At 47.6% G+C, this 24681-nt stretch overlaps 1 protein-coding gene and 1 long non-coding RNA gene across 2 annotated transcripts; one reads left to right on the top strand and one right to left on the bottom strand.

Moving 5' to 3' along the window:
• Positions 1-3295: 3295 nt before the first annotated feature.
• On the bottom strand, positions 3296-4045 carry LOC143767617 (uncharacterized). Its single transcript, XR_013213726.1, has 3 exons — positions 3907-4045; positions 3682-3799; positions 3296-3417 (listed from the first exon to the last, which is right to left on the bottom strand). It is a non-coding gene; the product is annotated as an uncharacterized LOC143767617 (long non-coding RNA).
• Positions 4046-4112: 67 nt separating this feature from the next.
• On the top strand, positions 4113-13730 carry EFNA1 (ephrin A1). Its single transcript, XM_077256049.1, has 5 exons — positions 4113-4263; positions 11100-11392; positions 12537-12602; positions 12823-12870; positions 13099-13730. The coding sequence occupies exons 1-5, from the start codon at positions 4166-4168 to the stop codon at positions 13218-13220; spliced, it is 627 nt and encodes a 208-aa protein (XP_077112164.1). The 5' UTR covers positions 4113-4165; the 3' UTR covers positions 13221-13730.
• The last annotated feature ends 10951 nt before the right edge of the window (positions 13731-24681 follow it).

Genomic DNA, 24681 nt, shown 5'->3' with positions numbered 1-24681 from the left:
AACACACAGACCGTACACTGATGGCATTGATGGTAAAAACGGACACAAAGACTGTACACTGATGGCATTGATGGTAAAAACGGACACAAAGACTGTACACTGATGGCATTGATGGTAAAAACAAACACACAGACCGTACACTGATGGCATTGATGGTAAAAACGGACACACAGACCGTACACTGATGACATTGATGGTAAAAAGGGACACACAGACCGTACACTGATGGCATTGATGCTAAAAACGGACACACAGACCGTACACTGATGACATTGATGGTAAAAACGGACACACAGACCGTACACTGATGGCATTGATGGTAAAAACGGACACACAGACCGTACACTGATGACATTGATGGTAAAAACGGACACACAGACCGTACACTGATGGCATTGATGGTAAAAACGAACACACAGACTGTACACTGATGGCATTGATGGTAAAAACGGACACACAGACCGTACACTGATGACATTGATGGTAAAAACGGACACACAGACCGTACACTGATGACATTGATGGTAAAAATGAACACACAGACCGTACACTGTTAAACTGATGACACTGATGGTAAAAACGAACACACAGACCGTACACTGATGACATTGATGGTAAAAACGGACACACAGACCGTACACTGATGGCATTGATGGTAAAAACGGACACACAGACCGTACACTGATGACATTGATGGTAAAAACGGACACACAGACCGTACACTGATGACATTGATGGTAAAAACGAACACACAGACCGTACACTGATGACATTGATGGTAAAAACGGACACACAGACCGTACACTGATGGCATTGATGGTAAAAACGAACACACAGACCGTACACTGATGGCATTGATGGTAAAAACGAACACAAAGACCGTACACTGATGACATTGATGGTAAAAACGGACACACAGACCGTACACTGATGGCATTGATGGTAAAAACGGACACAAAGACTGTACACTGATGGCATTGATGGTAAAAACGGACACACAGACCGTACACTGATGACATTGATGGTAAAAACGGACACACAGACCGTACACTGATGGCATTGATGGTAAAAACGGACACACAGACCGTACACTGATGACATTGATGGTAAAAACGGACACACAGACCGTACACTGATGGCATTGATGGTAAAAACGAACACACAGACCGTACACTGATGGCATTGATGGTAAAAACAAACACACAGACCGTACACTGATGGCATTGATGGTAAAAACGGACACACAGACCGTACACTGATGGCATTGATGGTAAAAACGGACACACAGACCGTACACTGATGACATTGATGGTAAAAACGAACACACAGACCGTACACTGATGGCATTGATGGTAAAAACGGACACACAGACCGTACACTGATGACATTGATGGTAAAAACGGACACACAGACCGTACACTGATGGCATTGATGGTAAAAACGAACACACAGACCGTACACTGATGACATTGATGGTAAAAACGAACACACAGACCGTACACTGATGGCATTGATGGTAAAAACGGACACACAGACCGTACACTGATGACATTGATGGTAAAAACGGACACACAGACCGTACACTGATGACATTGATGGTAAAAACGAACACACAGACCGTACACTGATGACATTGATGGTAAAAACGGACACACAGACCGTACACTGATGGCATTGATGGTAAAAACGAACACACAGACCGTACACTGATGGCATTGATGGTAAAAACGAACACAAAGACCGTACACTGATGACATTGATGGTAAAAACGGACACACAGACCGTACACTGATGGCATTGATGGTAAAAACGGACACAAAGACTGTACACTGATGGCATTGATGGTAAAAACGGACACACAGACCGTACACTGATGACATTGATGGTAAAAACGGACACACAGACCGTACACTGATGGCATTGATGGTAAAAACGGACACACAGACCGTACACTGATGACATTGATGGTAAAAACGGACACACAGACCGTACACTGATGGCATTGATGGTAAAAACGAACACACAGACCGTACACTGATGGCATTGATGGTAAAAACAAACACACAGACCGTACACTGATGGCATTGATGGTAAAAACGGACACACAGACCGTACACTGATGGCATTGATGGTAAAAACGGACACACAGACCGTACACTGATGACATTGATGGTAAAAACGGACACACAGACCGTACACTGATGGCATTGATGGTAAAAACGGACACACAGACCGTACACTGATGACATTGATGGTAAAAACGGACACACAGACCGTACACTGATGGCATTGATGGTAAAAACGAACACACAGACCGTACACTGATGACATTGATGGTAAAAACGAACACACAGACCGTACACTGATGGCATTGATGGTAAAAACGGACACACAGACCGTACACTGATGGCATTGATGGTAAAAACAAACACACAGACCGTACACCGATGGCATTGATGGTAAAAACGGACACACAGACCGTACACTGATGACATTGATGGTAAAAATGGACACACAGACCGTACACTGATGGCATTGATGGTAAAAACGAACACACAGACCGTACACTGATGGCATTGATGGTAAAAACAAACACACAGACCGTACACCGATGGCATTGATGGTAAAAACGGACACACAGACCGTACACTGATGACATTGATGGTAAAAATGGACACACAGACCGTACACTGATGGCATTGATGGTAAAAACGAACACACAGACCGTACACTGATGGCATTGATGGTAAAAACAAACACACAGACCGTACACTGATGGCATTGATGGTAAAAACGGACACACAGACCGTACACTGATGGCATTGATGGTAAAAACGGACACACAGACCGTACACTGATGACATTGATGGTAAAAACGGACACACAGACCGTACACTGATGGCATTGATGGTAAAAACGGACACACAGACCGTACACTGATGACATTGATGGTAAAAACGGACACACAGACCGTACACTGATGGCATTGATGGTAAAAACGAACACACAGACCGTACACTGATGACATTGATGGTAAAAACGAACACACAGACCGTACACTGATGGCATTGATGGTAAAAACGGACACACAGACCGTACACCGATGGCATTGATGGTAAAAACGGACACACAGACCGTACACTGATGGCATTGATGGTAAAAACGAACACACAGACCGTACACTGATGGCATTGATGGTAAAAACGGACACACAGACCGTACACTGATGGCATTGATGGTAAAAACGAACACACAGACCGTACACTGATGACATGACACTGGTACCATTTTTCAAGTGAATGAGGCCTTGGGGGATTCCATTTATTTTTTCCTGCTTTAGGGACAAGTGGAATGAATGCCCAATCCGATCCTTTGTAGGGGTTCTCCGTTCTGCACATAAATTCCACCGGTCTGTTCCTAATATAGAAAAAGACATTACGATCTTGCTTTGACCAAACAATTGAGACCATCCATCTGGAGCATTCAGCAGCACCGAGGAGCCATGGACTGTGATGGTCGGACATAGTACACCCATGCTTATGGTTCACTTCTCTTACGCCAGGTATACGTTTAGTTATAAAAGTAAAAACATAATCTAGTAAACTGCTAGAAAAGCCATATAGCCGGCATAAAGACAGCACGTGACATTATTGATGACTGATTCCGTCAGCAGAGCGTTACCTTTGAATACATTTTTGTGCATTTTTCCAAATCTATTCACTAGGCTGAAGCCGCCAGGTGTAGAGACTCGTTATCCTATAACGTCATGATGGTCTGTAATACGCTGCACCAACCGTATCTAAAGTGAGAGAAATAACAAGCCTCGTTCTTAGTAGTGACGGCGCTCACTAATGTACACACATCGCAAACACGTGTATGATCCCAATATGAAAACAGCCTTGACACCTCTACTAGTTCATGCAGCAGCCTCATTAAGCACGAAGATGGTCCGATGCGACCTGTGGGCCAGTGCTATGTGCTCGCCCCCCAGGCTGACCCTTGAACCTGGGCCTGTACACCGCAGCACACTGAGCACAGAGCGGACAGCGGCTCTCCCATCTCCCGGGGGCGGGGCATCCACACAGCCCGGGCCCCGCCCATGGAGGCGGCACTGGCTCCTGGTACATAAGGCTCCGCTGTGCGCTCCGCCCTCAGAGACGGAGTGATGGAGCTGAACGGCTGCGCGCTGCTCCTGCTGCTCCTCTGTGTGCGGGCGGCGGCGGCCGAGATCCACACCGTGTACTGGAACAGCACCAACCGCAGGTGAGCGAGCTCTGCAGGCACCGTGCGGGGGGCAATACTCTGCATTCTGCTCACGTCGGCAGCATTGTCCTTCAGTAGGTGCAATACTCTGCAGCTGCTCGGCTGGAATCTTGTCCTCACTGTTCTGTGTGAAGTTCGATGTGCTGCAGTTATGATGGTCTGCAGCGGTGTCTCTGAGGCAGCGATCTATAACCGAAAGCCGTGTCCCGGGATAGTGATGGAGGGTGATGCTCTGCAAGACGTGGTGTGGGGTAATGCTCTGCAGGACGGAGGATTTGGTGTGATGCTGTGCAGTGTCCTGAAGTAATGGGGGTAATGCTCTGCAGGATGGAGGATTTGGTGTGATGCTCTGCAGTGTCCTGAAGTAATGGGGGGTGATGCTCTGCAGGATGGAGGATTTGGTGTGATGCTCTGCAGTATCCTGGAGTAATGGGGGTAGTGCTCTGCAGGATGGAGGATTTGGTGTGATGCTGTGCAGTGTCTTGAAGTAATGGGGTAATGCTCTGCAGAACGGAGGATTTGGTGTGATGCTCTGCAGGATGGAGGATTTGGTGTGATGCTCTGCAGTGTCCTGAAATAATGGGGGTAGTGCTCTGCAGGATGGAGGATTTGGTGTGATGCTCTGCAGTGTCCTGAAATAATGGGGGTAGTGCTCTGCAGGATGGAGGATTTGGTGTGATGCTCTGCAGTGTCCTGAAGTAATGGGGGGTAATGCTCTGCAGGATGGAGGATTTTGTGTGATGCTCTGCAGTGTCCTGAAGTAATGGAGGTAGTGCTCTGCAGGATGGAGGATTTGGTGTGATGCTCTGCAGTGTCCTGAAGTAATGGGGGTAATGCTCTGCAGCCCCAGGTACCAGCATGTTCCTTTCCCTTCTGGGATCTGAATCATAATTGCTCAATAACAGCCCAGGTGCGAGAAGTTCATCCAGAGCGCTCGCTGATAAGTGGCTGCAGGCGTGTGTGATGTCACCAGTCTCGTGTGTGCGATGTCACTACGGTCTCTCCAGTGTGTGTGTGAGGTCACTACGGTCTCTCGTGTGTGTGTGGTCACTACGGTCTCTCGTGTGTGTGTGGTCACTACGGTCTCTCGTGTGTGTGGTCACTACGGTCTCTCGTGTGTGTGGTCACTACGGTCTCTCGTGTGTGTGTGTGTGTGTGGTCACTACGGTCTCTCGTGTGTGTGTGTGTGGTCACTACGGTCTCTCGTGTGTGTGTGTGGTCACTACGGTCTCTCGTGTGTGTGTGTGTGGTCACTACGGTCTCTCGTGTGTGTGTGTGTGTGGTCACTACGGTCTCTCGTGTGTGTGTGTGGTCACTACGGTCTCTCGTGTGTGTGGTCACTACGGTCTCTCGTGTGTGTGTGTGGTCACTACGGTCTCTCGTGTGTGTGTGTGGTCACTACGGTCTCTCGTGTGTGTGTGTGTGGTCACTACGGTCTCTCGTGTGTGTGTGTGGTCACTACGGTCTCTCGTGTGTGTGTGGTCACTACGGTCTCTCGTGTGTGTGTGGTCACTACGGTCTCTCGTGTGTGTGTGGTCACTACGGTCTCTCGTGTGTGGTCACTACGGTCTCTCGTGTGTGTGTGTGGTCACTACGGTCTCTCGTGTGTGTGTGTGGTCACTACGGTCTCTCGTGTGTGTGTGTGGTCACTACGGTCTCTCGTGTGTGTGTGTGGTCACTACGGTCTCTCGTGTGTGTGTGTGTGGTCACTACGGTCTCTCGTGTGTGTGGTCACTACGGTCTCTCGTGTGTGTGTGTGGTCACTACGGTCTCTCGTGTGTGTGTGTGGTCACTACGGTCTCTCGTGTGTGTGTGTGGTCACTACGGTCTCTCGTGTGTGTGTGGTCACTACGGTCTCTCGTGTGTGTGTGGTCACTACGGTCTCTCGTGTGTGTGTGGTCACTACGGTCTCTCGTGTGTGGTCACTACGGTCTCTCGTGTGTGTGTGGTCACTACGGTCTCTCGTGTGTGTGTGGTCACTACGGTCTCTCGTGTGTGTGTGGTCACTACGGTCTCTCGTGTGTGGTCACTACGGTCTCTCGTGTGTGGTCACTACGGTCTCTCGTGTGTGTGTGTGTGGTCACTACGGTCTCTCGTGTGTGTGAGGTCACTACGGTCTCTCGTGTGTGTGTGGTCACTACGGTCTCTCGTGTGTGTGTGTGGTCACTACGGTCTCGTGTGTGTGTGTGGTCACTACGGTCTCTCCAGTGTGTGGTCACTACGGTCTCTCCAGTGTGTGTGTGGTCACTACGGTCTCTCCAGTGTGTGTGGTCACTACGGTCTCTCCAGTGTGTGTGGTCACTACGGTCTCTCCAGTGTGTGTGGTCACTACGGTCTCTCCAGTGTGTGTGGTCACTACGGTCTCTCCAGTGTGTGTGGTCACTACGGTCTCTCCAGTGTGTGTGGTCACTACGGTCTCTCCAGTGTGTGTGGTCACTACGGTCTCTCCAGTGTGTGTGTGGTCACTACGGTCTCTCCAGTGTGTGTGTGGTCACTACGGTCTCTCCAGTGTGTGTGGTCACTACGGTCTCTCCAGTGTGTGTGGTCACTACGGTCTCTCCAGTGTGTGTGGTCACTACGGTCTCTCCAGTGTGTGTGGTCACTACGGTCTCTCCAGTGTGTGTGTGGTCACTACGGTCTCTCCAGTGTGTGTGGTCACTACGGTCTCTCCAGTGTGTGTGTGTGTGTGTGGTCACTACGGTCTCTCCAGTGTGTGTGTGTGGTCACTACGGTCTCTCCAGTGTGTGTGTGTGTGTGTGGTCACTACGGTCTCTCCAGTGTGTGTGTGTGTGTGTGGTCACTACGGTCTCTCGTGTGTGTGTGTGTGTGGTCACTACGGTCTCTTGTGTGTGTGTGTGTGTGTGGTCACTACGGTCTCTCGTGTGTGTGTGTGTGGTCACTACGGTCTCTCCAGTGTGTGTGAGGTCACTACGGTCTCTCCAGTGTGTGTGAGGTCACTACGGTCTCTCCAGTGTGTGTGAGGTCACTACGGTCTCTCCAGTGTGTGTGAGGTCACTACGGTCTCTCCAGTGTGTGTGAGGTCACTACGGTCTCTCCAGTGTGTGTGAGGTCACTACGGTCTCTCCAGTGTGTGTGAGGTCACTACGGCCTCTCCAGTGTGTGTGAGGTCACTACGGTCTCTCCAGTGTGTGTGAGGTCACTACGGTCTCTCCAGTGTGTGTGAGGTCACTACGGTCTCTCCAGTGTGTGTGAGGTCACTACGGTCTCTCCAGTGTGTGTGAGGTCACTACGGTCTCTCCAGTGTGTGTGAGGTCACTACGGTCTCTCCAGTGTGTGTGAGGTCACTACGGTCTCTCCAGTGTGTGTGAGGTCACTACGGTCTCTCCAGTGTGTGTGAGGTCACTACGGTCTCTCCAGTGTGTGTGAGGTCACTACGGTCTCTCCAGTGTGTGTGAGGTCACTACGGTCTCTCCAGTGTGTGTGAGGTCACTACGGTCTCTCCAGTGTGTGTGAGGTCACTACGGTCTCTCCAGTGTGTGTGTGTGTGTGTGTGGTCACTACGGTCTCTCCAGTGTGTGTGAGGTCACTACGGTCTCTCCAGTGTGTGTGAGGTCACTACGGTCTCTCCAGTGTGTGTGAGGTCACTACGGTCTCTCCAGTGTGTGTGAGGTCACTACGGTCTCTCCAGTGTGTGTGAGGTCACTACGGTCTCTCCAGTGTGTGTGAGGTCACTACGGTCTCTCCAGTGTGTGTGAGGTCACTACGGTCTCTCCAGTGTGTGTGAGGTCACTACGGTCTCTCCAGTGTGTGTGTGAGGTCACTACGGTCTCTCCAGTGTGTGTGTGAGGTCACTACGGTCTCTCCAGTGTGTGTGTGAGGTCACTACGGTCTCTCCAGTGTGTGTGTGAGGTCACTACGGTCTCTCCAGTGTGTGTGTGTGAGGTCACTACGGTCTCTCCAGTGTGTGTGTGTGAGGTCACTACGGTCTCTCCAGTGTGTGAGGTCACTACTGTGTGTGTGTGATGTAGCTCTGATTGTGGAGTGCAGCACACATGTCTCTGCTGTCACACAGTACAGGGGGAGGGGTACAGTTTCACTACAGATGGGTGTGGGGGAGGGGTATTGTCCAGTGGTGTGGACATAGAGAGTGGGGGCAGTGGACACCTCTGGGGACTGTCAGCACTTCACTCCAAAAACAAGAACTTCAGGAACATCACCCCGCCCCCATCCCCAGCGCCATCTGATGGGCATTGTAGTAGCAGTCACTGATGGAGACTGCTACAAAGTGTGCCCTGTATATCCAGGGAAAGCGGGGTGCGCCTGGTGGTGGTAGTAGTCTGGGGGCTGACAGTCCCTGTTTTTTCCTCAGGATGGCCGTGCAGGAAGCGTCCCCTCTTGCGCTCCTTCCTTTCTCAGACCCTGCTGCTCCTCCTTTCTCTGGCCATTCCCGGGCACAGTGCCAGGCACAGAGGGGGTGTGGGCACTTTCCTGCCCCAGGGCTGCAGTTGTCAGCTCTGCGGCCCAGTGCGATCAGTCAGGTATGTAGGTAGAACTGGTAAATCAGCTGCCGCTTATCTCCAGGCCCTGCAGGCAGAGCCGGCCTCGCCCCATCCCTGGCCGCCCAGCCGCACATTCCCAGCAACTCCCAGGAGCTTGCACTCTACAGCTGCAGCCTCCCGCTTGGCTCCAAGTGTTGCATGTAATCCTGTGCACAGTGTAGCCGCATGGGGGGGGGGGGGACCAGGCTCAGGTTACTGGGAAAGTGGCATTTCCAGTTTTAATGTAAAATCCCAGATCACCAACCAGCCCACCACCTGTGCATATGAGGGGCAGCGCCCAATATGTCAGAGGTGCCTCACCGCCTGTGCATATGAGGGGCAGCGCCCAATATGTCAGAAGTCACCAATATGACAGTTGCCCACTGTCAGCACCCAATGTCAGAGGTCCGCAATATGTCAGGACACCTTTCTACAATACCAGTGATTTGCAGTGCCACTGTCATTCAGGGTGACTTTTGTGAAACTTTCCTCCTCCAGGGATAACAGAAGGTGATGGCAGCCTGAGCGCTCTCACCCTCATCACTTGTACTTTTTAATGAGAGCGTCTTATTTCTGACAGTCCCCTCCCCCGTCCACAGACAATACACTCGCCTGTAAACACCGCGTCATTGCCCACAATGTGCATCTTGGTTAAAGTAAACAGGCTCGGGAGTGCAGCCTAAAATCACACGTCCCCAACCAGTCCGCCCAGCATTGGGGCCAGTAACTGATTAACTCAGGGTTACGTGCCGAACACAACACCCTGCGCACACCCCTTTCTGCACATGGCACCGTGCCAGCTGTACTCTGCTCAACCAAAGAGCCTCTTGTCCTCAGGACATAGGTGCTATGCTGTACTCTGGTACTCCGTAGAGACGACCCAACTCATGTCACATGTGGTCCCAGCCCCAATAGAGGGAATACCTCGGACACTGCATACTTGGCCTTGTGATTAGTGAAGCCCTGTGTATCAGTTCACAGGCCCCTAAATTAGGAGGAACTAATGTGATTGCAGTGTGCTTCACTGGCTGCCATGAACGTGGCTCCTTTCTTTCCATGTAATTGTTTGTGAGGCTACTGAGGCAGTTGGGTCACTTACAATGCAACCTTCCACTATGGCATAAATTCCCCTACGTGGACCCATCGTGTACCCCATGGCAGGACCCTCAATTGCACTTTTGGAAAGGGTTATACAATTGAAGAGTTAATAAACCTCTACCTACTGGAGCTGAGAATGCAGTTTGAGGATGGGGTACACTCTGGGGGGGCTAGTCTGCACCCCTCTATAACACCACCCTGTATAGACTGAATTTGACAACAAGCCTTTCACTAGGCCGAGGCTGTGCAAATCGCTCCCACAGATCACCCAAATGTTTCCAATCTCACGGCTGGGTAATGAGGGGATTTGCATGGTCCCTTGTGACTGCAGTCTATGGAGGGGGCTCCTGTTAACAAGACTGAGATGTTTATTACCTGGAGCTGAGGGGAAATCAAATGTCACCCATTAGCAGTAGGGTGAAGAGGGCGCGTGTTTGCCAGGGTTGGGTGTGGACCCTTGTATGTATAGCTCTGTGTACTCGGCACATTTGCAGAACAATGCCAGCGACCTGTATTGTTTCTATAATGGCTTCAGAAGCTTATAACTTAGTTGTCTGGCCCAGACACCCTCCATGTCGCAGTCATGTGAGTGGTGATGTAATATGGCACCCGCTCAGCTTTCTGTAGCTGATCCAGAGTCTGGAAGAGCTGGGTGATGTCCCTGAAGGGATGTTCTGAGGGGAGATTACTGTGCTAGGTTTTCAGAAAGGAGAGCTTCACCCTTATCGCCCCCAGAGACATATGCGTGTGAGCGCCTCACATGCTATGTGCATTGTGCAATATATGAGACGTGCCAAGATATTCCCACCTGACTCCACCATACCAATAAACCCCCTACATGTCTGCGACTGGAAAAAAACTGCAGACCCCAGAAAAAGGGACGTGTTCCTGTGTGGGGACCACTCCGCACCTGGCGGACACTGCTGACTCATCATTACACATCGGCTCTTCTCATCGCCCCCAGTCACGCCACACACCCAAGGGCCAGGGTTCACTCTGGAGGAAACCATGTTTATCAACACGGCACTCACTCCAAAATTCCCGGTGACTACTTAACACATGCGTCACTGCTGACTCCAGAAACCTCCTCCAGGCCCTCTGCTGACTGGTCTATTACACATCAACAGCCCCCACTCGTCAGCGCCCAGGTGCTAAAAGGGTTAATGCACAATGTAACATTACAGCGAGAACTCCTCCCTGATATTACACCCCAATAACTGTCCTGTCTTCTGTCCGCAGCTTCAGGAATGACTACACCGTACAAGTCCAGCTCTTCGACTACCTGGACATTGTGTGCCCCCATTACGAGGATGACCGAGGTGCGGGCACTGCTGTGGAGCGGTACACTTTGTTCCTGGTGGAGCATGAAGAGTATGTCACCTGCAAACCAGTCTCCAAAAACCAAGTCCGATGGGAGTGCAACAACCCCTTCAATCTGAACGGCCCCGAGAAGTTCCGGGTGAAGTTTCAGAAGTTCACAGCCTTCAGCCTCGGCAAGGAGTTCAAGGAGGGGCACAGCTACTACTATATCTGTAAGGGGCACTATTACTACTACTACTACTGGCACTACTACCCCTGTAGGGGTCGCTGCTGCTGCTTCTACTACTGTAGGGGTCGCTGCTGCTGCTTCTACTACTGTAGGGGTCGCTGCTGCTGCTTCTACTACTGTAGGGGTCGCTGCTGCTGCTTCTACTACTGTAGGGGTCGCTGCTGCTGCTTCTACTACTGTAGGGGTCGCTGCTGCTGCTTCTACTACTGTAGGGGTCGCTGCTGCTGCTTCTACTACTGTAGGGGTCGCTGCTGCTGCTTCTACTACTGTAGGGGTCGCTGCTGCTGCTTCTACTACTGTAGGGGTCGCTGCTGCTGCTTCTACTACTGTAGGGGTCGCTGCTGCTGCTTCTACTACTGTAGGGGTCGCTGCTGCTGCTTCTACTACTGTAGGGGTCGCTGCTGCTGCTTCTACTACTGTAGGGGTCGCTGCTGCTGCTTCTACTACTGTAGGGGTCGCTGCTGCTTCCCACACCAGATCTCTGGAACTGACATTTCTGTGGCACACAGCTGTTTTTGGGCTCAGTCCTGTAATCCCTGTCTGTGTGAGACGCTCTCCTCCGCACTGGCACGGACCCGGCACATGCATGGGCAGGACACAGCGGGTGGGGGTGATCCTGTCTCTACACGCGGCCTAGGTGTGTCTTGTGGGATCCAGGCTCGGATGCTGGAGGATTCTCCTGACAGACTGTGTGGAGGAGAAATCAGGACAATGAATAATCTGTCCAAGAAATGCACACTTCCCAAAAAACATCTTCAGGAAGGCGCTGGGGAGGGTGTTCCTGTTGGGACATTGTTTGTGGGAGGGGGTCCTTACTCCACGGGTCTCCAGCCTCTGCAGGAGGATTATTTATTATGCAGTGCTTTACAGACATTATCACTGTTCCCATTGGGGCTCACAATCTAGGTTCCCTATCAGTATGTCTTTGAAGTGTGGGAGGAAGCCAGAGGAAACAAACACTGGGAGAACATACAAACTCCTTGCAGATGATGTCCTTGGTGGGATTTAAACCCAGAACCCCAGCGCTGCAAGACTACAGTACAAACCACTGTGCCATCTGCTGCCCGATCTGACTTCTGATTCCAGGGAATCTTCTTCTTTTGACATTGGCTTCTTTGTCATTACAGCCAAGCCCATCCACCATCATGGGGACTCGTGCTTGAAGCTGAAGGTCCACGTTGCCGGCAAGGCCAGTAAGTGTCCAGCTTTAGGTCAGGAGATAGGCCAAGCACAGCGTGGTGATGAATGACCCCACCAATAATGGGACTGGTGGAATATTCCCAATAAACAGTTGTCTCCCTGGGTTTGAGGTGTGACTGTGACTTTTGGGCCATGGCCACCTCACACCACCATCATGGCATGTCATGTAAGGGTTGAAGGATCATCTATTTTTTATTTTTTTTTCTTTCTCAGCTCAGCAGCCGACCAATGTCCACACGCCGAGGGCCCGAGTTGTAGCAGGTAAGAACCCTGTGGCCGCCCTTACACTGGGGCTGCCTTACATAAACTTCTCTTAAGGGACTTTGGTCCCGCTCTGCTTCTCCATCCTCCCTGATCCGTGAAATCAGGACCAGATGCCACAACATCCAGCCCAAGATGTAGAGCAGCAGGGGTGTATATGGTGTCCTGGGGGTGGTGATTCTTGAGGACTCCCAGATGAAAGGCAATGACCTAATCCTTTCTCTCCAGATGACCCAGCGGCGGCACTTCCTGACGTCCTACGGAGCATCGCTCATAACTCTGCCGATCGGTCGGTCTCACTCACGCTCTGTGGACTCATGCTGCCTTTACTCTTTGCTCTGGGACTATGATGGGATATTCCAGGACATCGGCAGTATTGATGCTGATGGAGATGTAGCAGATCAAGTCTCGTGGCCAAAGAATGCCTTGTAGAAGCACAGTGTAGCCAAAGAACATAAGAAGGTGCAGCTTCTGCACGCTGGGCACACAGCGTGTGGACAAAGACTGTCATGCTCAGGGGTCCTTATCTCAGCAGAATCTTGCTGGAAGAGATCTGCATCACGATCCTTGAAAATCTCTGTGAGATGTTGGATGAGTAAAGCAGTCGGCAGCACGCTTGATAACAGTATTGGCCCCGCTCGGGGTCCCCATAGTGTAGCCATATGTATATATGTAAATGATAGAATATATTTATGGAGGCCTCCTTATTCTAGATATCCGCTGTCCTGCATAGACAGGCGGTGGCTCCTGGCTGGAGTACCACCTTGAGAAGATGCTGTATAATTGTACAAGAGAAGGACATGTATACGTCTTATAGAACTGGAATTTTATATGTTGCAAATAAAGATTTCTTCATTTATTATGGATTGTGTTATTCCAGACCGGTGCTTAACCCCTTCACCCCCGGAGCTTTTTCCGTTTTTCCATTTTCGTTTTTCTCTACCCTCCTTCCCAGAGCCATAACTTTTTTATTTTTCCGTCAATTTGGCCATGTGAGGGCTTATTTTTTGCGGGACGAGTTGTACTTTTGAACGACATCATTGGTTTTAGCATGTCGTGTACTAGAAAACGGGAAAAAAATTCCAAGTGCAGTGAAATTGCAAAAAAAGTGCAATCCCACACTTGTTTTTTGCTTGCCTATTTTGCTAGGTTCACTAAATGCTAAAACTGACCTGCCATTATGATTCTCCAGGTCACTACGAGTTTATAGACACCTAACATGACTAGGTTATTTTTCACCTAAGTGGTGAAAAAAAATTCCAAACTTTGCAAAAAACAAAACAAAACAAAATTGCGCCATTTTCCGATACTCGTAGCGTCTCCATTTTTCGTGATCTGGGGTCAGGTGAGGGCTTATTTTTTGCGTGCCGAGCTGGCGTTTTTAATGATAGCATTTTGGTGTAGATACGTTCTTTTGATCGCCCGTTATTGCATTTTAATGCAATGTCGTGGCGACCAAAAAAACGTAAATCTGGCGTTTCGAATTTTTTTCTCATTACGCCATTTAGCGATCAGGTTAATGCTTTTTTTTTATTGATAGATCGGGCGATTCTGAACGCGGCGATACCAAATATGTGTAGGTTGGGGTTTTTTTTATTGATTTATTTTGATTGGGGCGAAAGGGGGGTGATTTAAACTTTTATATTTTTTTTATTTTTTTCACATTTTTAAAAACTTTTTTTTTTTACTTTTGCCATGCTTCTATAGCCTCCATGGGAGGCTAGAAGCAGGCACAGCCCGATCGGCTCTGCTATGCAGCAGTGATCATAAGATCGCTGCTACACAGCAGATTTGCAGGTGTGCTGTGAGCGCCGACCACAGGGGGGCGCTCACAGCCACCGGCAATCAGTAACCATAGAGGTCTCAAGGACCTCTATGGTTACCTTCCTGACACATCGCCGACCCCCGATCATGTGACGGGGGTCGGCGATGCGCTCATATCCGGCCGCACGGCCGGATGCGGTAGTTAAATGCCGCTGTCTGAGTTTGACAGCGGCATTTAACTAGTTAATAGCGGCGGGTGATCGCGATTTCACCCGCCGCTATTGCGCGCACATGTCAGCTGTAAAAAACAGCTGACATGTCGCGACTTTGATGTGCGCTCACCGCCGGAGCGCACATCAAAGCGGGGGTCCCGACATGTGACGTACTATACCGTCACATGTCGGGAAGGGGTTAATAACCACGGGAGAGGGCACAACACCACCAACATGGAGGAGACGTATGTGATGCCCATATCCTGACCAGACACAACACAACCGACATGAAGGAGGAGACTTATGTGACCCCATATCCAGACCATGCACATAACCACAAGAGAGGGCACAGCGCCAGCAACATGGAGATGTACAGTTGGTATGGAAAGTATTCAGACCCCTTTAAATTTTTCACTTAGTTTCATTGCAGCCATTTGGTAAATTCAAAAAAGTTAATTTTTTTTCTCAATAATGTACACTCTGCACCCCAGCTTAACTGAAAAAAAAAAGGAAATGTAGAAATTTTTGCAAATTTATTAAAATAAGAAAAACAACTATCACATGGTCATAAATATTCAGACCCTCATATATTTAAGTCACATGCTGTCCATTTCCTTGTGATCCTCCTGGAGATGGTTCTACTCCTTCCTTGGAGTCTACGCTTTTTTAATAAAACTGATAGGACTTGATTTGGATAGGCACACACTTGTCTATATAAGAGCTCACAGCTCACAGTGCATGTCAGACCAAATGAGAATCATGAGGCCAAACTGGCCAAGGAGCTCAGACAGAATTGTGGCAAGGCACAGATCTGGGCAAGGTTACGAAAAAATTTCTGCAGTACTGTTACTAAGGCTACTTTCACACATCAGGTTTTTACTGTCATGCACAATCCGGCAAGTTTTGAAAAAAAGGATTCGTTTTATTTTCCGCCGTATCGTTGTTTTTTTTTCTCATAGTTGTATTAGCACCAGATTGCGCCTGATGGCCACACGTTTCATCCGTTTTTGTTTTTTTTTTGCCGGATCCGTCTAAAATTATTTTTCTGTCCAGCAACAAAATGCCAAGTGACGACGACTTCACCCTCTCTCCCCTCTCAAAAAAACCCTGATTTGTTGCATCACTATTTCACAATTTTCAACAGATCCGTTTTTTCACAAATTTGCCGAATCCTGCCTAACGGCTAAAACCTGATGTCTGAAAGTAGCCTAAGACCACAGTGCCCTCCATAATCCTTAAATAGAAGGAGTTTGGGACCACCAGAAGTCTTCCTAGACCTGGCCGTACGGCCAAACTGAGCATTCGTGGGAGAAGAGCCTTGGTGAGAGAGGTAAAGAACCCCAAGATTACTGGCTGAGCTCAGGTATGCAGTAGGGAGATGGGAGAAAGTTCCACAAAGTCAACTATCACTGCGGCCCTCCACCAGTCGGACCTTTATGGCAGAGTGGCCTGACAGAAGCCTCTCTTCAGTGCAAGACATATGTAAGACTGCATAGTTTGCTCCAAAAAAGGACTTCCAGACTATGAGAAATAAGATTCTCTAATCTGAGATTAAGATAGAAATATCACCAAAAAGGTTTAAGTGGTATGTGTGGAGAAAACCAGGCACTTCTCATCATCTGCCCAACAGTGAAACATGGTGTTGGAAGCATCATGCTATGGGGGTGTTTTTTCAGCTGCAGGGACAAGACTGGTTGCCATTGAAGGAAACATGAATGCGGCCAAGTACAGCGATATCCTTGATGAAAACCTTCGAAAGTGGTCTGGAGAGACCTGAAAATGGCTGTCCACCAACATTCACCATCCAACCTGATGGAACTGAAGAGGATCTGCAAGGAACAATGGCAGAAGATCCCCAATCCAAGTGTGAAAAACTTGTTTCATCATTCTCAAGAAGACTCGTGGCTGTACTAGCTCAAAAGGGTGCTTCTACTCACTACTGAGCAAAGGGTCTGAATACTTATGACCTTGTGATATTTCAGTTTTTCTTTTTTAATAAATTTGCTGAAAATTTCTACTTTTTTTTTTTCAGTCAAGATGGGGTGCAGTGTACATTAATAAGAAAAAAATAAACTTTTTTTTCAATTTACCAAATGGCTGCGATGAAACAATAAAGGGGTCTGTATACTTTTCATACCAACTGTATGTGACCCCATATCCTGACCAGACACACAACCCTGGGAGAGGGCACAGCACCACCAACATGGTGGAAACGTATGTCACCCCATCTCCTGAGTAGACACATAATAACCTTGGGCAAGAAATTTTGTTAGCACTTAGGGAATGAAAATTCTATCTATACCATCCCATATACAACATATGTGTCAAAGAACTATAAACCAGTGATCTTTAGTGCAAACAAAAGTGTTGAGTGGAAACCACTCACATAACTGACAAATACCAACCACCAGAGTTATGGATCAATTACCAAAGAAATAGTGACACGGATATAGTTTTTTAAAAATTACTTTATTTAAGCTCTGGTGGTTGGTATTTGTCACATAATAACCTTGGGAGATGTTACAGGACCACCAACATGGAGAAGACATAGGTCGGTGACCCCATATCCTGACAAGACACATAACCCAGGGAGAGGGCACAATACCACCAATATCTAGGAGATGTATGTGAACCCATATCCTGACCAGACACAAAATAACTATGGGAGAGGGCACAGCCCCACCAACATGGAAAGGTATGAGACCCCATAGCCTGACCAGACACACAATAACCACAAGAGAGGGCAGAACACCACCAACATGGAGGAGACGTATGTGACCCCCATATCCTCACCAGAGACATAAACCTGGGAGGGGGCACAGCACCACCAACATGGAGAAGACGTACAGGTGCATCTCACAAAATTAGAATATCATCAAAAAGTTACTTTATTTCAGTTCTTCAATACAAAAAGTGAAACTCGAACATAGAGTCAGTACAAACAGAGTGATCTATTTCAAGTGTTTAATTCTGTTAATGTTGATGATTATGACTTAAAGCCAATGAAAACCCAAAAGTCATTATCTCAGAAAATTGGAATACTTTATAACACTAGCTTGAAAATATGATTTTAAACTCCAAAATGTTGGCCTACTGAAATTTATATTCAGTGAATGCACTCAATACTTGGTCGGGGCTCTTTGGCATCAATTACTTCATCAATGTGGCATGGAGGCGATCAGCCTGTAGCCCTGCTGAGGTGTTATGGAAGCCAAGGTTGCTTTGATAGCAGCCTTCAGTTCGTCTGCATTGTGGGGTCTGGTGTCTCTCATCTTCCTCTTTACAATACCCTACAGATTATCTATGGGGTTAAGGTCAGGCGAGTTTGCTGGCCAATCAAACACAGTGATATTATTGTTTTTAAATGAGGTATTGGCACTTTTGGCAGTGTGGACAGGTGCCTAGTGCTGCTGGAGAATGAAATTTCCATCTCCAAAAAGCTTGTCTGTAGAGGGAAGCATGAAGTGCTCTAAAATTTCCTGGTAGACGGCTGTGCTGACTTTGGTCTTGATAAAACAGTGTACCTATAGCAGCAGATGACATAGGTCCCCAAACCAGAACTGATTGTGAAAACTTCACACTAGATCTCAAGCAACTTGAATTGTATGTCTCTCTATTCTTGCTCCAGACTCTGGGACCTTGATTTCCAAGGTCTAGTGTGAAGTATCCACAATCAATGATGGTTTCAGGAGCCATGCCATCTTCTGGTGTAGGTCCACTGTGTTTTATCAAGACCAAAGTCAGCGCAGCCGTCCACCGGGAAATTTTAGAGCACTTCATGCTTCCCTCTGCCGACAAGCTTTTTGGAGATGGAAATTTCATTCTCCAGCAGGACTTGGCACCTGTCCACACTGCCAAAAGTACCAATACCTGGCGTACAAACAAAGGTATCATTGTACTTGATTGTCCAGCAAGCTTGTCTGACCTTAACCCTATAAAGAATCTAAGGAGTATTGTCAAGAGGAAGATGAGACACCAGACACAACAATGCAGACTAGCTGAAGGCGGCTATCAAAGCAACCTGGGATTCTATAACACGTCAGCAGTGCTACAGACTGATCGCCTCCATGCCACGCCGCAATGATGCAGTAACTGATGCAAAAGGAGCCTCAACCAAGTTTTGAGTGCATTTACTGAATATACAATTCAGTAGGCCAAGATTTCGGATTTTAAAATCATTTTTTCAAGCTGCTGTTTTAAAGTATTCTAATTTACTGAGATAATGACTTTTGGGTTTTCATTGGCTGTAAGCCATAATCATCAACATTAACCGAAATGAACACTTGAAATGTATGACTCTGTTTGTTATGACTCTCACTTTTTGTATTGAAGAACTGAAATAAATTAACTTTTTCATGATATTCTAATTTTTGTGAGATGCACCTGTATGTGACCCCGTATCCTGATCAGACACAATTACCATGGGAGAGCGCACAACACCACAAACATGGAGACATGTGACCCCATACCCTGACAAGACACAAAATAACCCTGGGAGAGGGCACAGCGCCACCAATATGGAGACGTATGTGACCCCATATTCTGACCATACACAAAATAATCCTGGGAGGGAGCACAGCACCACCAACATGGAGGAGACGTATGTGACCCCCATATGCTGCCCAGACACACAACCCTGGGAGAGGGTACAGCACCACCAACTCCAGAGATATGGGGGAGAACCGAGCTTACGACATAGATAAGGGAGCAGAGCCGAGCTTACGACAGAGCTATGGGAGCAAAACCGAACTTACTACAGAGCTATGGGAGCAAAATGGAGCTTACTACAGAGATATGGGAGCAGAACCGAGCTTGCTACAGCGATCTGGGAGCAAAACCGAGCTTACTAAAGAGATATGGCAGCAGAGCTGACCTTAATACAGAGATAAGGGAACCAAACTGAGCTTACTACAGAGATGTGGGAGCACAAACTAGCTTACTGGAGAGATTTAGGAACAGATATGAGCTTACTACAGAATTAAGCGAGCAGAACTGTGCTTACTACAGATATATGGGAGCAAAACTGAGCTTACTACAGATATATGGGAGCAGAACCAAGCTTACTACAGAGATATAGGAGTAGATCTGAGCTTACTACAGAGATAAGGGAGCACATGAGAGTTTACGACAGATATGGGAGCAGAACCGAGCTTACTATAGAGAAATGGGAGCAGATCTGAGCTTGCTACAGAGATCTAGGAGCAGAACTGAGCTTACTCTCGAGATAAGGGAGCAGAACCCAGCTTAATACAAAGATATGGGAGCACAACCAAGCTTACTACAGAGATATAGGAGCAGAAACAAGCTTACTACAGAGATATGGGAACAGAAACAAGCTTACTACAGAGATATGGGAGCGGAATCGAGCTCACTACAAAGATAAGGTAGCAGAACCGAGCTTACTTCAGAGTTAAGGGAGCAGAATTGAGCTTACTACAGAGATATGGAGGAGGAGGAGATGTATGTGACCCCATATACTGACCAGACGCATAATAACCAAGGGAGAGGGCACAAAACCACCAACATGGAGGAGACGTATGTGGCACCACATCCTGACTAGACACATAATAACCAGGCGACAGGGCACAGCACCACCAACATGGAGGAGAAGACGCATGTGACCCCATATACTGACCAGACACATAATAACCGCGGGAGATGGCACAGCATCACCAACAAGGAGAAGACATATGTGACTCCGTATACTGACAATACACACAACCCTGGGAGAGGGCACAATACCACCAACATGGAGGAGACTTACGTGACCTTATCTCCTGACCAGACACACAGCACTGGGAGAGGACACTAACATGGAAGAGGAGATGTATGTGACCCCATATCCTAATCAGACAGGTTCTGGCTGGCAGATTTCAAGCTGGAGGGAAATCTTAAGTAAGTGGCCCTTAAGTTGCAGTGGTCCACCTTTGTCCTCATCTCTGGCCACTCCATTAAATGAGCAAAGATAACAGGCTTTAAAAACAAGCTGGTATAGAGATATGGGAGCAGAACCAAGCTTACTGCCTACATAGACACTGCAACAGAAGCAAGCTGACTACATAGATATGAGATGTTTTTTGGCCAAATCTTGTGCTAATCATCTCATGTGTTATTTCATAGATTTCACAAGCCATTAAGCTATTCACATTTCATGTATCGCACATTTCCTTGCTTAAGTACAGTTGAGTGCAGCCATTGATCTATTTGCTATGTAAGACTTTTTTGGTTATGCACCAGTTCAGACTAGATTGCTGTTCAGTCAGTTTACCTATATTTACATAGATATGAGAACGGAACCAAGCTTACTACAGAGATAAGGGAGCAGAACAGAGCTTACTACAAAGAAAAGGATGCAGAACCGAGCTTGCTACAGAGATATGGGAGCAGAGCTGAGCTTACAACAGAGCTATGGGAGCAAAACTGAGCTTACTAAAAGATATGGAAGCTTACTACAGACACATGGGAGCAGAACCGCGCTTACTACAGAGATAAGGGAGCAGAATAGAGCTTACTACAGAGATATGGGAGCAGAATCAAGCTTACTACAGAGATAAGTGAGCAGAATCGAACTTACGAGAGATATGGGAAGACCAGAGCTTACTACAGAGATATAGAAGCAGAACTGAGCTTATTACAGAGAAATGGAAGCAGAACTGAGCTTACAACAGAGATAAGGGAGCAGAACCGAGCTTACTACAGAGATGTGGGAGCAGAACTGAGCTTACTACCGAGATAAGTAGTAGAACTGAGGTTACTATAAATATGTGGGAGAACGGCCAAGCTTACTACACAGATATGGGAGCAGAACCGATGATACTACAGAGATATGGGAGCAGAACTGAGCTTACTACAGAGATGGGAGCAGAACTGAGCTTACTACAGAGATATGGGAGCAGAACTGAGCTTACTACAGAGATAAGGGAGCAGAACTGAGGTTACTACAGAGATATAGGAGCAGAACTGAGCTTACTCCCGAGATAAGGGAGCAGAACCCAGCTTACTACAGAGATATAGGAGAGGATCTGAGCTTACTACAGAGATATGGGAGCAGAACCAAGTTTACTACAGAGATAAGGGAGCAGAACCGAGCGTCCTACAGAGATATAGGAGCAGATCTGAGCTTACTACAGAGATATAGGAGCAGAATCAAGTTTTCTACAGAGATATGGGAGCAAAACTGAGCTTACTACAAAGATTTGAGAGCAAAATTGAGCTTACTACAATAGGTATGGGAGCAGAACAAAGCTTACTACAGAGAAGGGAGAAGAAACGAGCTAACTACAGACATATAGGAGCAGAAACTAGCTTACTACAGAGCTATGGGAGCAGTACCGAGCTTATTACACAGATGGGAGCAGAAACAAGCTTACTACAGAGATATGGGAGCAGAACCGAGCTTACTACAAAGATATGGGAGCAAAACCGAGCTTACTACAGAGATATGGGAGCAGAACCAAGCATACTACAGAGATGTGGGAGCAGAACCAAACATACTACAGAGACATGGGAACAGAACTGTTCTTACTACAGAGATAGTGAAGTAGAACTGAGCTTACTACAGAGATATGGGAGCACAACTTAGCTTACTGCAGAGATGTAGGAGCAGATATGAGCTTACTACAGAACCACGCAAGCAGAACTGTGCTTACAATAGAGCTATGGGAGCAGAACTGAGCTTACTACAGAGATATGGAAGCAGACACAAGCTTACTACAGAGAAATGGAAGTAGAACTGAGCTTATTACAGAGATATGGGAGCAAGACCGAGCTTACTAAAGAGATATGGGAGCAGAGCTGACCTTAATACAGAGATAAGGGAGCAAAACTGAGCTTACTACAGAGATGTGGGAGCAGATCCAAGCATACTAGAGATATGGGAACAGAACTGAGCTTACTACAGAGGTATGAAAGTAGAACTGAGCTTACTACAGAGATATGGGAGCACAACCTAGCTTACTGCAGAGATTTAAGAGCAGATATGAGCTTACTACAGAATTAAGTGAGCAGCACTGTGCTTACTACAGAGCTATGGGAGCAGAACTGAGCTTACTACGGAGATATGGAAGCAGAACCGAGATAACTACAGATATATGGGAGCAAAACTGAGCTTACTACAGAGATACGGGAGCAGAACTGTTATGGACCTGGTGGTTAGGAGCACCCGAAATGACCTGATGGTTAAAATGGAAAACCTGGGACAAGCTCTGAGGAAGTGGTAACTCTACTGACCGCAATCCCTAATCCTATCACACACACTAGAAATAGCCGTGGAGCGTACCTAACTCTCCCTAGACGCCTCTTCACAGCCTAAGAGCTAACTACCCCTAAAGATAGAAATAGCAGCCTACCTTGCCTCAGAGAAATTCCCCAAAGTAAAGGTAGCCCCCCACAAATATTGACTGTGAGTTAAGAGGAAAGTAACAAACACAGGAATGAAACAGATTTTAGCAAAGGAGGCCGAATCTTCTCTAGAAAGACAGAGGAAAGGAAAGGGAACTATGCGGTCAGTATTAAAAACTACAAAAACCACGCAGAGTGTGCAAAAAGACCTCCACACCGACTCACGGTGTGGAGGTGCAGCACTGCACCCCCAGATCTTCCAGCTAGCAAGGAAATATAATAGCAAGCTGGACTGGAAACATAACATGTACTGAGAAATAAATTCAAAAACCAATGGACAGCAAATGAACTAGCGAGGACTTAGCTTCTGCTGGAGTAGACAGGTCATCTGAGAAATCCAAGAGAGATCTGAACCAGTACTGAGACATTGACAGCTGGCATGAACTAACGACCTGGGCAGAGTTAAATAGGGAAGCCAGCAGCAGCAATAAATGAGGGCAGCTGAGAAAGCCAAGCTCAAAGATCAGCAGTTCCACTGAAAGCCACCAAAAGGTGTCCAAGGACAGAACTCACCAAAGTACCATTCACGACCACAGGAGGGAGCCCGAGAACGGAATTCACAACACAGAACCAAGCTTACTACAGAGGTGCAGGAGCAGAATCAAGCTTGCTACAGAGATATGTGAGCAGAACTGAGCTTACTACAGAGATAAGAGAGCAGAACCGAGCTTACTACAGAGATATAGGAGTAGATCTGTGATTACTACAGAGACAAGGGAGCAGAACTGTGCTTACAATAGAGCTATGGGAGCAGAACTGAGCTTACTACCAAGATATGGAAGCAGACACAAGCTTACTATAGAGAAATGGAAGTAGAACTGAGCTTATTACAGAGATATGGGAGCAAGACCGAGCTTACTAAAGAGATATGGGAGCAGAGCTGACCTTAATACAGAGATAAGGGAGCAAAACTGAGCTTACTACAGAGATGTGGGAGCAGAACCAAGCATACTACAGAGATATGGGAACAGAACTGAGCTTACTACAGAGATATGGAAGTAGAACTGAGCTTATTACAGAGATATGGGAGCACAACCTAACTTACTGCAGAGATTTAGGAGCAGATATGAGCTTACTGCAGAATTAAGCGAGCAGCACTGTGCTTACTACAGAGCTATGGGAGCAGAGCTGAGCTTACTACGGAGATAAGGAAGCAGAACTGAGCTTACTACAGAGATATGGGAGCAGAACCAAGCTTACTATAGACGTACAGGAGCAGAATCAAGCTTGATACAGAGATATGGGAGCAGAACTTAGCTTACTGCAGAGATGAGGGAGCAGAACTGAGCTTACTACAGAGATAAGGGTGCAAAACCGAGCTTAGAACAGAGATTTGGGAGCAGAACCGAGCTTACTATAGAGATATGGGAGCAGAACGAGCTTACTACAGAGATAAGGGAGCAGAAAAAAGCTTACTACAGAGCTATGGTAGTGG

Source organism: Ranitomeya variabilis, chromosome 1 (assembly GCF_051348905.1).
Source record: "Ranitomeya variabilis isolate aRanVar5 chromosome 1, aRanVar5.hap1, whole genome shotgun sequence".
Lineage (NCBI taxonomy): Eukaryota > Metazoa > Chordata > Amphibia > Anura > Dendrobatidae > Ranitomeya > Ranitomeya variabilis.
This window is presented reverse-complemented; position numbering and strand designations above follow the sequence as displayed.

Excerpts from the sequence above, each read along its gene's own strand:
- EFNA1 (XM_077256049.1), top strand. The coding sequence starts at position 4,166 with ATGGAGCTGAACGGCTGCGCGCTGCTCCTGCTGCTCCTCTGTGTGCGG. Across the intron at positions 11,393-12,536 it reads GCACAGCTACTACTATATCT|CCAAGCCCATCCACCATCAT; the intron begins GTAAGGGGCACT and ends TTGTCATTACAG. Across the intron at positions 12,603-12,822 it reads CCACGTTGCCGGCAAGGCCA|CTCAGCAGCCGACCAATGTC; the intron begins GTAAGTGTCCAG and ends TTTCTTTCTCAG.